Source organism: Vulpes lagopus, chromosome 1 (assembly GCF_018345385.1).
Source record: "Vulpes lagopus strain Blue_001 chromosome 1, ASM1834538v1, whole genome shotgun sequence".
In the NCBI taxonomy this organism is placed as follows: Eukaryota; Metazoa; Chordata; class Mammalia; order Carnivora; family Canidae; genus Vulpes; species Vulpes lagopus.
This window is the reverse complement of record NC_054824.1, coordinates 80,487,566-80,501,944: the sequence shown is the minus strand read 5'-3', so window position 1 is coordinate 80,501,944 and position 14,379 is coordinate 80,487,566. Positions and strand designations below refer to the sequence as shown.

General features: G+C 41.2%; 1 protein-coding gene across 1 annotated transcript; it reads left to right on the top strand.

Moving 5' to 3' along the window:
* Window positions 1–12,391: 12,391 nt before the first annotated feature.
* On the top strand, window positions 12,392–12,772 carry LOC121471934 (40S ribosomal protein S15a-like). Its single transcript, XM_041722830.1, has one exon. It carries the CDS (start codon window positions 12,396–12,398, stop codon window positions 12,747–12,749), a length of 354 nt encoding a protein of 117 aa, XP_041578764.1. The 5' UTR covers window positions 12,392–12,395; the 3' UTR covers window positions 12,750–12,772.
* The last annotated feature ends 1,607 nt before the right edge of the window (window positions 12,773–14,379 follow it).

Sequence of the window (14,379 nt, the reverse complement as noted above, 5' to 3'; positions counted from 1 at the left end):
GGATCAATTGTAGCAATTTCCTAAATGCTCCTGGAGAAGAAGAAATGATTTTAGAAGAAACCTGCTCAGCGCTCCATGTTGCGGGTCTGGGCTGCCTGTGACCAGCAGAGGGCAGACTTCAGTTAGAAACAAAAGCCTGCAGAGTTGATGGGGAGGTGGGGAGGTGGCATTTAGGATTCCAAGGTTGCAAATTGCTTATTTCATGCAACGCACAACCCTGGAGATCAGAGTCCAGGATTTTGGACACCATACGAGAGACTAGGTTTCAAGGAATCAGTTCTAAGCAGGGAATGACGACTATACATGTTCCTCTGTTATAAGATGCAAGCCTGGGCAGAAAAGGCTGGTTCTGCACACCCTCTCTGGGCGCTGCAAGCTGCTCTTCAGTGTGAATCACTGCAGTGACTCGCCCCCATCCCCAGGCCTGCCACAGCCACTCAAAGCCACATATTGTGTAGAGTGGAGGCGTGACTGACTTGGGAAAGCAGGGGCTGTGTCCAGGACTCGGTGAAGGAGTTCTTGCTGTTGGTCATTCCCTTTTGTTTGATGAATATAGAGAAACCGTATTCCCTGGGAAACACAGAGGAATGAAGACTATTAGAAATGTTTCCTTAAGATTTCAGCCAGGCTAGCAATTCCACTTCTAGATATATTCCCAAGAGAAGTGAAAACATACGTCTGCACAAAAACCAGTACACGAATGTTCTTAACAGCCTTACTCATCACAGCCCCAAAAAGGAAACAACCCAAGTATCCACTGACTGATAAATGGAGTCTATCCATCAAAATGCAGTATATCCATACAATTGAATATTATTTAGTCAAAAAAGGGATGACATACTAATACATGTTACAACATGGATTAACCTCGAAACTTGCATGCTAATTGAGAGAAGCCAGTCGCAGAGGACTACATATTGAATGATTCCATTTATATGAAATGTCCAGAATAGGCAAATTCAGAGAAACAAAATAGATTAGTCGTTGCCCAGGAGGAGGGGAAGATGGGAAGTGACTGTTAATGAGTATGGGATTTCTTTTGGGGGTGATGAAAATGTTCTGAAATTAGTGCTGATATGCAACTCAGCAAATATACTAAAAAGCACTGAACTGCATGCTATAAAACTGTTACTTAAAAAAAAAAAAAGATTTTGACCAGGGCAGATGTTCTAGAGGGAAACTCAGAGCAGGAAATAAGGAGACTACAAAGAAAATATTTGACCTCTGAGAGACCCATCCTACCACCAAGCAAATATATATGTATATTTAGTAGTTCAGTGTAGGCTGGAAGTAGAGGTGGCCAAAGCCAGTATGGAAAGCAAGGAGAATTATCCACTAAGCTGAACCGATTCTGCATCTTCTCCAAGTGGCTGACTTGTTGACACCTCTCTGATGGTGCAGGCATGCTAACATGGGTGCTATTTCGTTTAAGGCAAGAGAGTCACATCTGCATTGATGTCCTGGTGTCCCCCTGGACAGAGGGATATAAGAGAGAACCACACTCCTCAGGCTACAATAACCAGACAGACTTTCCAAGATCTCAGGAGCTGATGAGGAGGGAAGGGGATAGTAATGAAGTCACCAGCTCAGCTGCCAGGGGGGCCTCGTGGTCACACCCAAGTTCCAGGTATGCAATCAGTAATGGTCACAAAAATCTAGAGGCTCATACCCTGTTCTTACTGTAGCTCCCACAGCACCTCAAAGAGGCTGAGCCCACAAGACCTCTTGGTAAATATGTGGGAAAGGTGGACGAAGGAAGAAATAGATGAGTGTACAGCTGACGAGGCCTAGGGAAGTACCCTGGTTCGGTCAACATCCCAGAAAGGAAGTGTCCCTGAGTGAGAAGGACAAGGAGACATGACTTTGCTCACTGTCTCTATCAGAACCACCCATTCACACATCACTGGGCCCGACTTGTTAAGTCCTGAAGCATTAAGTAGAGCAAGATCCCAGGCACACGGGAGCGTGCCCTTCTAGTGCAACAAGCTTGAAACATCTTTCCTCTCTTACCTTCACCCAGGTCCTGGACAGAAAGTGTAATTCATTAACAGCATTGTGTACTAGTGAGTCAGAACTTGCTTCATTTCTAAGATGCCCTGTGAAAAAACTATGAAAGTGAGCCTTTTAAAATTTGTGTTTACTGATTTAAAAAAAAAAAAAGAAGCTCCCTTTTGTTCTATAATTGCTTAAGGTGAACAGGGACAGCGATGATACTGGAGTATGATAAGATATTTTCCAGTCCTGTGTTATTCTTCAAGTCTGGTCCTCTGGGTGATTGCTACGCATTTTAGGGAACCTGGGACTATGTCTTAAAAAACTTGCCTAATTATAGATTCAGCCAGGGGATGGGAACTCAGTAGCTAATTATGTAGCTAGAGCTTCAAACAGACATTGAAACCAGAGGTCACAACATTTCCAATTACGCGGTGAATAAGGGGTTAAGAACAACTGGCCAACTACCAATTGTTTTTCAGAAATTATATATGTTCAGTGGTGCTAAGAGTGAGATTTGGGAGTTGAGCAGATCTGGATTTAAAGCTTGGTCTTTTCCTTCAGTTATTCCTTTAGTAAATGTGCATCTATCACCTACTACGTACCAGACACTGTGTTTGGCATCGATGATGGAGCACGAGCGAGAAAGTCTCTGTCCTGTGGGAGCTTACAGTCCCAACAGCAATAGCTACACAAAATACCTGTTATCTTTTTTTTTTTTTTTTTTAAGATTCTATTTATGAGAGGGAGGGAAGGAGGGAGAGAGAGAGAGAAAGAGAACACGAGCAGGGGGAAGGACAGAGGGAGAAGGAGAAGCAGACTCCCTGTTAACAATGCAGGGGGCTCCATCCCAGGACCCTGAGGTCATGACCTGAACTGAAGGCAGATGCTTAACCACTGAGTCACCCAGGCACCCTAAAATACCTGTTATCTTAAAGTAGTTGTTAAACCTCTCCACATCCAGATCTGTAAAATGGGGTGGAGTGGGGAAATGATCCTTATTTTGAAAGTTATAGTTAGGATTAAGCTGAATAACACAAACAAAATGCACAGGATTTGCATTTTAAAAAATGTTGCTGTGCTTCCCCTTATAAAACACCTGGTATCACTTTATCATTTGCCACCACACCCGACTGTCTTTAAGTGAACATTCTTAGTTTAAAGTGAGACCAAGTGGGTCAAGGCCTTGAGTAAAAACTCCAAGGCAAGTCCATGAGCAACATTCAGGGGACTTCAAGTTAACAGGTGTCACATAAACGTACAGGATGGATGCTGACCAAAATCGGGTCCCCTGATGGATGAAAAGAGAGCCTTTCCTTTTCTCTGCCTTCGCTTCCCTCCTCCCTCTTTCCTTTCATCCCGCAGCTGTCTCCCTCTGAGCTGCTGCTTGGTGATCCTCCACAATAATTGTGCTGCTAGGGCACACGGCCTGGGAGACAGAGACCTCTGTTGTGCAGGACACAGGCACAGCCAGGTCTGGCTGATCCAGCGCACTGGGAAGTTCTGTGTCAGCGTTCCGTTGAATATTGACTTTTCATGACCCTAAAGATTTAATCATTTTGTAGATTTTTGAAAGAAGCTTGAGGTTTACAGGGGTTCTGACTTGCTCAAGGTCTCACAGTGGACGTGGAGCCAGAAATCGGAAGCACCTTGTGCTCTGCTCTGGGAGCCAGGGTCTGGCCATCTCCATGTGCCCTGAATTTCAGATTCCTTTCTTACTGTGCCAATATATTAAAAAAATAATTTTTTTTTTCAAATACTAAGTTGTTGTCATTGTTTTAGGTCAGTGTTTTGTTTTCTAGAAGGCACAAACTTGTTAGACTTATCCTGGTTTGAGAGACCATTAATTTAGCAAATCTACTCAGATTTTGTGACTGCCATGCTAAAAGTCCTAAAAATAAATGTAATAAGAAGCTGCACTTGGGTCCAGCAGTCAAGAAGATGGAATTGGATTCTTCCCAAAGTCAGTTATTTTGTTTGGATGCCTCTTGTTTTCGCATTTACTTTACCAAGCTATTTCGTGAGGCAACGTTATTTTTAAAGGTTTTTTTTTTCTTTTCTTTTTTTAAGCAGAGATGGTTTATAGGAGAGAGCAAGGAACTTACTTACACTCAGGAGATTTGGACTCTACTCCCAGTTCTGCTGGGTGACCTTAGACTAATCACTTGCCCTTCTTGAGCCTAAACTCCTCATCCTCACTCCATGGGGTGGACTGGCCTGGAGGTTTTCCCCCCTGCTCAGGTCAGTGGGATTTCCAGGATATGTGTTCTGGGCCAGGCAGATCTAAAGCGGAAGCTGGGAGAAGAGGAGGCTGGGGCCTCACAGGCCTCTACCCTCCACTACTCAGAGCAGCGTCCCTTTTGTTTGCTTCCCAGAGTGAGAGTCTGCATGAGGCTTTATTTGAAAGAAAGGTTCTGCTATTTCTTTAGCATTTAAAAATCACCAGCACAACTCAATTATCTGAAAGAATCTTTTTTTGGTCTCACATTCTCTAGTTTCTAAGTTCAAAGATTGGCTCCTGATTTTTCTTTTTAGAGGTTTCTTTGCTGCTGTGGACACACTCACCAATCACCCCTTAATTATAAACAGTTTCTCTGCTGACCCTAGCTGACTGCTAACTATGTATTATGCTGGCTATAAAGATCCTGGAAACCAGCTTGTCTGGTAATCCTGCCCTAATAGCATTGCCACCAGCAGGGAAGAACCTTTGCGGCAGTGTTCATTTGCTGACCAGGGATTTTATTTATTATTATTATTATTTTAGCTTGCGGGCATTTGTTCCAACCACCTTGGAAAAACAGTTCCAGAATTGTCCCCCAGCCCTGGCCGGCACAGCAGCGCCCTCATTTGTATGCAGTGGCTTTGGGCTTTGTCTCTCGAAGGACGTTCTGCAAAGCGCCATTCTCACCACTCGCCACAGCGCTAAGCAGCCTTGCAGAAGGGATCTCACAGCCTCTCCCCACCTTGCTGTTTTCCGGGGGCCATGTGCTCACTGAGTCACCCCTGCACGCCAGCGATCTTTGGCTGCAGCACTGCAGAGGGTGCTGAGCCAGGCTGTGCCACCCCAGCCCTTCCTGGTACTGATTTATTTCACACACGAGGTAGCTGCTTTGCCCAGAGTGGAGCAAGAGCACTTTTCCTTTACAAAGAACTGATTTGGATTTTCATCTAAAGTGTGCTAGTGTTATAAGGAGATAAAGATAAATCAGCATTCTTTGCTCACTGCAGGTCAGTAAGGTTCAAGAACTTACTGCCAGATGAGTAAAATCAGGATATAGGATGGAGAAGGCGAACCGTGACTCAGGGACTGTTATGTATCACACCGAGTGTTCCTCACCTCATTTAATCCTTATAATAACCCTCCTGGGTAGGTATTCCAATCCCCACTTGTTATAGGAAGAAACTGAGGCTTAGAGAGGTAGAATGACTTGTCTAGCACACAGTTAGGAAGTGACAGATGCAGGTACTGAACTTTCTCTCTGGCACCAAATGCCATGTTCTTTCCACTGCACCATGCTGCCTTCTTGATGAGCATGCTGACTCATTTGGGAAGTTATGTAAGCTTGTAAATCACATTGAGATTCCCAGATAATGTGACTGCATAAAGAAGAACAAAGTATTGCCACAATAGCTTCGGTGCCCCAGTGGAGGGAGAGACACTCCACAATCTGGGAGGGGTTATACAAAACTGTTGAGAGGTACAGGCCTGCACCAGTGGAAGCCAAACCAGAGGCAATCATTTGTCCCTTCCTCTCCCAACCCGTTCTGTAAATAAACAAGGTTTTAATTATAAACAAATGAGTAAAGCTATCTATCCATTGAACTCGCAAGTAGGTACTCAAAGTCCAATGCAAACTTGGGCCACCTGTGATAGGTATACCGAAGGTGCTCAAGATCATATGGTTCAGTACCACTCAAGACAGCCACCTCCTTCAGGTCTTTAGCATTATCCACATTTCCTTTTTATTGATTAGAGAAGTTCCAGAACCAGATTGGCACTTTAGAAAGCTGTCCCTGGCTTACATGCGGGAGAGAGTGAGATGGGAGGTAATGTAGTGCTGTTGGTGGCCTGCCCATGTTTCCTTGGTATTCACTGTTATACACTGCAGGCCATGACCCTCTGAGTTCTGGTTGGCCGCATGCTCAGCCCATGCACAGTGCAGGCCAGAAGTGCTAGGGACTTCTTGCCCCTGGAGCAGCCATAAAGCAATGATGGGTGAGGAGCTGATAGATAAATAGTACCCCAGTTCCCTTGCCTCTTGGTTGGGATAATGCTGATGCATATTCTGTATTTTTTTCCAGACTTTTCCAGTAGGATGGAGCTCCAGTGTCCTTCAGTGCTTGATACCGCACCCTGTATGGGCTTCTTTCACTTCCCCTGTCTCCTTTCTCAGCTCGACTTCCAGGTCTCCTGGGATCACCTCTTGAATAAATTATTTATACTCAAATCCTTGTCTCAGGCTCTGTTTCTGGGGGAAATCCAAATGAAAATCTTTCAGTAACTTCAGTGTAGAGATAGAAAACAGGGGCCAAGACAAAAGGAGCAGAGTGGGAATGCAGAGAAGGGGATGGATATGAACAATAGCTACCCTGAGATTTAGGACTTCAAACCTGGTTAAATGGAGTGCCAAAGAAGGGGGAAGAGAGGAGACTCTCCAAGGACTCTGGGTCTAAGGCTTGAGCTTCTGGGTGGTTGATGATGCCTTGAATTGAACTAGGGAATATATTTGGGGGGCGGGTAAGAAAGCAAATCCAATTACGGATATGTAGGAGAAAGTGGCATCTGGCTCTGTGATGTCATTTGCAGGAGTGAAAGTACCCCTTTTGCTAAAAGCATCTTCCCAAACTGCTTACCATAGTGCCTGAAATTCTGTATTACTCATTTCTTTGGCTTGCTTTTTCCAGAATCCTATTTTTAAAATGCTCCTGAGATTATTGATAATTTTGTTACGTGTGATAATAGCATTGTGGTTATGTAGGGAAAAAAAAACTCCTTAACTGTTAGAAATATATGCTAAAGTATTTATGGGTAGAATGAAACAGTCAGGAATTGCTTTAAAATAATCCAGCAAAAAGAAAAGTGAAATGTATATATAGGAGGATAGATAAAATGACATTGGCAAAATATTTAAAACTGTAAAAGCTTAGGATGAGTATAAGGGGTTCCTTATATCATTTCCTCTACTTTGGTGTACATCTGAAAATTTCCATAGTAAAAGAAATAAAAGTTACCCCAATATTTTAAAAATGGGAAGATATAATATCCAACTGTTTTTATCACTCATGAAAATCACAAAAATGTGTATTAAACTTTGGTTGGATTTTATATTTTTGGAATATTTAGAAGAGAAAGAGGGCTGGTCTTTTTAAGAATTAGACTTGTTAGGAGCTGGATTTGCCAAGTGTTTGGTCTTTACGACCACTTTCCTGAGAAGAAGGCATCTAATAATTCTTTCTCAAGCCTTGGCACAGTGGTTCTACATCAGGTGCTTTGAACGAATTACTTCATTTTAAGAAACTGAGGCTAAAGAGATCAACTCTTTTGCTTAAAGACAATAGGATGATAAATTGCAGGGGCATTGGGAGAGGGTCAGGAGTCTGAAGCTCCATGTGTCTGGCTTCAAAGTTTGCTATGTTCCACAGTCTTCAGACTCTCTCAGTGTGGTTGGTTGTACGTCAGCTCACAATGTGGTCACTCACAAACGTGCTCCCACTGAATTGACTTTCTGGGATTGGCCTGTTTCTGTTTAGGTGGAGCCTAAACCAAGAGAAAGTAAGAGTATGTCCTCCTGGGCAGAAAGGACAGGGTGATAAAAGCTCATAGATGAAGTGAGGAATGTCAAGGAAGCACGGAGTCTGTTTAACTCAGAGCCTCGTGGGGTTGACTGGGAGGGGGGGTTCCCAGAAAAGCCAGAGGTGGGCACGGCAGCCAGAGAACCAACAGGGGCAAGAAGCAAAGATTAAACTGTAAAAAAGCAAATAATTCCATGAGTAAATGTAAAACGTTTAGAAAAATCAGTGTTTAAGCACTTTTTATACTTCTTTTTCTGTAACCAACGTTAAGGTCAAGTAAAAGAGATAATTAAGTTATAATAATGTCAAAAAATTATAATACTGTTTTCTAGTTGGAGTATTACTATCCATAATAAAGGCTACAGAAAAATGCTTATTTAAAAACTTAAGTGAAAAAGTAGAATACAGTATATCTATAGAATTATTACAATTTTCTAAAAACATCTTCGACATGGAAGGAAAACATTGAAGAAAAAAGTCAAAAGGCTTGTGGATTTGGTTGTAGAAATATGGATTTTTTGTATCTTAATTTTTCATTCTATAATTTATATGTCTTGTTTTCATATAATGAAATGTATTACTTTTAGAATGTAAAAAATGGTTAAGAAGTAAACCAAAGAAATACATTTTACTTTTTTTCCTTAAGATTTTATTTATTTATTCATGAGAGACAAAGAGAGAGAGAGAGAGAGAGGCAGAGACACAGGCAGAGGTAGAACCAGGCTCCATGCAGGAAGCCCCACATGGGACTCCATCCCAGGTCTCCAGGATCACGCCCTGGGCTGAAGGTGGCGCTAAACTGCTGGGCCACCCGGGCTGCCCTACATTTTACTTTTTATCTTGTTTAATCCAGGGTAATGAAGATGCTTATAGGAATGAAAGAATTGAGACATATTTATGGCTTCATGTTGAGAAGAGAAACATTGGTAGAAAATCTGAGCAAGTGATGGTAAATTCCATCTTAGCTGCCCTCAGACAGCCATATGCACATGCAGCAAACCTCCTGACAGGGCCTCCACCCTCTATTTGACCAAGGTGACCGTGGATCACTGAGAGATCACACCAATAATAACAGAACACAGACTGCTGGCCACAGGTCTCTCTCTCTAGACCTCAGGAGCTTAAATTCATATGTCAACATTTTTATTTAGCCATCTGCTTGACATTTTTAAAAAGTCATCCGAGTTAGACCATCTCAGGGATCCTGACAGTCTTTCAGGGGCCAGAATGTTGCTGCATTTTGGAAAGCCAGAGTCAACACAGGCAAAAATGTCAGTAGTATCTTTTACCTGAATAGAGGCCTTCTCTCCAAACCCATTAAACCAAAAGCTATACTACTGCCTCCTACAGTTTGTACAGCATTTCTTCTCAATGGGGTGGGGGGAGTAGTTTCTGGTAGTTGACTCTGCAATGGTAATACTGGATATCAGTAGCTTTCTCAAAGAGGCTTTTACCAAAACCTAAGAAAAGGAATATAAAATATTTTGTTCTAATTCAACCAGCACTGGAGCCTGCAATACAGAGTTTTGAGCCACACTCTTCAGGAGACATGTAGAGTAAGAAACATAACTTGCTCTTAAGGGAGAGGGAGAAAAAAAATCCTAAGATTTCCTATAATACAAAGAAAAATAAAAGAAGTAGTGGGCATATTTAGGGAAGAGAAAAATCACCTCAATTTAAGGGGTCTTATGGAAAGGTTTCCAGAAGTTAGGGCATTTGAAATGGGCCTCGATGGATATAAGATTTCAGTCAGAAATAGATAGCAGGGAGGGAGGGCATGGATGGCATTGATGGATGGAATATCAGCAAACAAGAGAAAAGATGAATAAAAGTTCAACACTTTCCATTCCAAATTTTTATAAATGCAGGTGACCCTATGAACTAAGCACCCAGGAGTCATGGCTCGGCCTATGGCTATGCTTTGTTTTGCTGAGTACAGACTTGGAAGCAGGTGGAAGAGGAGGCAGCTTGGCTGGAAGGATTCCCAGAACACAGTTGCCAGGGGAGCGAAAGAAGGGGTATAAGACTGTTCCAGCTGCTGTAGGCTGGGGGAAAGCAGAGATGTTAAAAGGGCATTGTGAGGGCATTTTACTTTATAATATACTCCCTCCTCTGCAACCACACAAAATCTTCAGTAAAAGGCTACATTACTAACAGTGCTTTTGGACTTGACTTTTTAATCCATGGGTGGAGGGGAGTGAAAAGTGGAGGAGTGGTGAGTATGGAGTATGGCTGGAAATAAGCAGGGGATGAAAGCAGAGGCAGCAAGAGGAGTGAAGGTATATTTGGTTAATATACTCACTTTGAAGTAAAGAAAGGCAACTCATCATTCAGCCTGGCACCACTGCTGTGATGTGCCAAGCACTGTGCCAGTGTTGCGATGCAGGGTGAGTCCAGCTGGCTGCAGCCTGGCCTTCAAAAAGGCTACATTCTAGTGAGGGGTGGGGCAGGAATTAACTAAATAACAAAAAATGTAAAATTAGAATTATAGTAAGTGTTATAAAGGAGAGGTCTACAATGCTACAAAGCTTGAGAGGGATTGGATCTTGTTGGTTAGTTAAGGGGCTATAGAATTGAGTGAGTGCTGAAGGATAAATAGAAGTATAGTGTGCAATACTTAAGGCAGAGTGAAGAGTAAGTGCAAAGGCCTATGGAAGAAAGGAAATGAGGAGAGGCCAATGTGGCTAGAGCACAGACAGTGATGGGGAGCATGGAGCCAAATGCAGCTGAAAAGGCAGGAAGCAAATCCTAGTGGGTCTTGAAGTCATGTAAGAGTTTAAATGGGGGTGCTAGGATAATGGGTATTTTGAAAGGTCACTCTAGGGGCACCTGGATGGCTCAGTTGGCTAAGCATCCAACTCTTGGTTTTTGACTCACGTCCTGATCTCATGGGTCTTGAGATGGAGTCCTGCCTCAAGCCCCTCCCTTCTGTGCTCAGTAGGGAGTCTGTTTGAAGATTCTTTTCCTCTGCTCCTCCCCCTTCCCTGTGTGCATGCCCACGCACTCTTTTTCTCAAATAAATACATACGTCTTAAAAAAAAAATAAAAGTTCATTCTAGCTGCTGTAGGGAAAAGAAATGAGTATGGTAAGGGTGGATGTAGGTAAGAAAACCAACCAGGAGGCTATTGGTCCCCCCAAGCAAAGATGATGATAAGGCAGCATTTTATACCACAGAAAAAGCATGACACAGCCTCAGCTAAGAGGATCAACCCTCTTTTATGTTAAATCGACAACCTGCAGGAAAATGTCACCTTACACTCTGTAGGAAACTTATTGTTCCTTTCAAGTACAAATATATCCTTATGTAAGTGACTTTAGTAATAAGAACAGATATATGCTAAGACTAGGAGGAAAAGACTGTCTCTGAAGGAGAGAAATGCAAAATGTAATATTCATAAGCTTTTGGATATGTCTACATGACAGATGTGTTTCTAAGTGTACTGTATATTTTAAGCAGAAATCTTTTTTTTTTTTTCCTGGTTGGTTTGTATACAGCACACTAAATGGATGGAATGAGCAAACCATTATGTATGAGTTGCTTTGTCTTTTGGTAAAAACAATTCACAGATGCGTGCACATTAAGATGTTTCCATATCACCTTCAATTCACCCTGTGTATTCCAATCTTACTCAAGGAGAAGTGAACAAACCACAACTGCACTGGGAAATTTTTTTTAATTTTTTTTTTATTTATGATAGTCACAGAGAGAGAGAGAGAGAGAGAGGCAGAGACACAGGCAGAGGGAGAAGCAGGCTCCATGCACCGGGAGCCCGACGTGGGATTCGATCCCGGGTCTCCAGGATCGCGCCCTGGGCCAAAGGCAAGCGCCAAACCGCTGCGCCACCCAGGGATCCCATGCACTGGGAAATTATATGCACTTCTGTATTGAAATATATCAAGGACACATAGGTGAGGTGAAGAAAGATATAAGCGATCTAACCCACATAATTAACAAACTTGATCTAACCTTGTACTTAATGACTACAGAGTATACATTGTTTTTAAGTTCACATAGAACTGTTATAAAAATGACTATGTATGATTACAAGGCTTTGTTCACCCTGTAATAATTCATTGAACAACATATGTATGATTTGTGCATTTTCTTTTTATATGTATGTTAAATTTCAAAAAAGTTTGTTAAAAAACAAACAAAAATTGACCATATATAAAGTCCCAAAGAAAGCCTCAGCAAATTCAAAGGACTAATATTACACAACGCTGCGATTAAATTAGAATTTTTTTTTAAAGGTTCTATTTATTTATTCATGAGAGACACAAAGAGAGACAGCCAGAGACACAGGCAGAGGGAGAAGCAGGCTACCTGTAGGAAGCCCGACTTGGGACTCGATTGCAGGTCCCCAGGATCAGGCCCTGGGCGGAAGGCAGAAGCTCAACTGGTGAGCCACACAGGCGTCCCTAAATTAGAAATTAACAATAAAAAATAGACAAAACAAAACAATCTTTGGAAAGTGGAAAATGCATTTTTAAATAACTTATGAGTTAAGGAAAAAACATAATAGAAATTAAGAAATACTAAGAACTACATGACAATGAAAATACTAATAAAAACTTAGGGCTTTTTCTGCCATCTCTCTAAGCCACCACAATGGTGCGCATGAACGTCCTGGCAGATGCTCTCAAGAGCATCAACAATACTGAAAAGAGAGGCAAGCGCCAGGTTCTTATCAGGCCATGCTCCAAAGTCATCGTCCAATTTCTCACTGTGATGATGAAGCATGGTTACATTGGTGAATTTGAAATCATCGATGATCACAGAGCTGGGAAAATTGCTGTGAACCTCACAGGCAGGTTAAATAAGTGTGGAGTGATCAGCCCCAGATTTGATGTACAACTGAAAAATCTAGAAAAATGGCAGAATAACCTGCTCCCATCCCTCCAGTTTGGTTTCATTGTACTGACAACCTCAGCTGGCATCATGGACCACGAAGAAGCAAGATGAAAACACACAGGAGGGAAAATCCTGGGATCCTTTTTCTAGGGATGTAATTCATACGTGCAAATAAAATGCCTCAATGGACAAAACAAAAACAAAAACAAAAACTTAGGGATATATGCTAAAATGAAACAGACAAAATTACATGCATAAAAAGCTATAGTACATGAAAATGAAAATGAATAGGTAGGCATGCTGCTTAAGAAACTAGAAAAAGAACATTAGTGTAATCTCAAGAAAAACAAAAGAAATAAGTATAAGAGGAGAAACTGATTAGAGATAATAAACAAAATAAAAAGTGAGCTCTCTGAAAAGACAAAGTAGACAAACCTCTAGCAGGATGGATGAAGAAAAAGAGAAGCAATAAACAAACAATTGGTGTAGCCATTGTGGAAAACTGTGTGGGGTTTCCTCAAAAAATTAAAAATGGAAACACTTACAATCCAGGAATCGCACTACTTAATATTTACCTCCCCAAATACAAGAACACTAATTCAAAGCGATACACCCCTATGCACCCCTATGTTTATAGCAACATTATCTGCATTATCTACAACAGCCAACCTATGCAAGCAGTCCAAGTGTGTATTGGTAGATGAGTGGATAAATATGGATATTATTCAGCCATAAGAAAGAATGAAAATCTTGCCATTTGCAACAACATGGTTGGAGCTAGAGAGTATATGCTGAGTGAAATAAGTCAGTCAGAGGAAGAGAAATACCATCTCACTCATATGTGGACTTGAAGAAACAATACGTGCAAAGGGAAAAAATAAGAGAGAGAGACAGACAAACCAAGAAGCAGATTCTTAACTATAGAAAACAAATTGATGGTCACCAGAGGGGAGGTAGGTGAGGAGATAGGGGAAATAGGGGATGAGGATTAGGGAGTGCAGGGAAAACAAACAATATTAGAAACAAAAAGAGGATCACAATTATAAAGACAGTGGAGAATCCCCCCCACCAAAAAAATAACATGATATTAGAAACTCTATAGCAATAAGTTCCAAACAAGATATTTAAGAAAATTTAAATGACCAGAATTCATTCTAGGGGAGATAGGAAACCTGAAAAAAACCTAAACCATTACAGAAATTGAATTGATAGCCAAAAATCTCCCCTGAAAATAAAAAGGAAGACCCATATAGTTTTAAAAGATAATTTACAGAGTCTTCAGGGAATATAGTTCCTGTCTTAAACAAATCATTTTGGAGAATTAAAAAGAAAAAAAAAAAAAAGGAAATCTATCCAATTAATTTCATGCAAATATATTACCAAAACTACACAAGAACAAAGTCAGAAAAAGACAAATATAGAGCCAATTCATCTATGAACTTAAATGGTAAAATTCTAAGTAAAATGCTAAGAAATTTAATTTAGTTTAATTATTTAATCAGTGTATTAAAAAATCATACCATGAAATAGAGTTAATTTCAGAGTGCAAAATATTCCACATCAGAACAACCTACTAAGGTTCTTTGCATTTTTAACAGAGTAACAGAAAAACCATATGACTATATAACAAAAATGTAGAATTGGTATTTGATCAGTTATCACTCATTCACGACTAAAAAACAACTTTTGGCACGGAACATAAGAGGATTTTCTAACCTGATAAAGGGTTTCTGCCAAATTC

What these genes read in the sequence shown, in the direction of transcription:
- LOC121471934 (XM_041722830.1), top strand. Translation starts at nt 12,396, where the DNA reads ATGGTGCGCATGAACGTCCTGGCAGATGCTCTCAAGAGCATCAACAAT.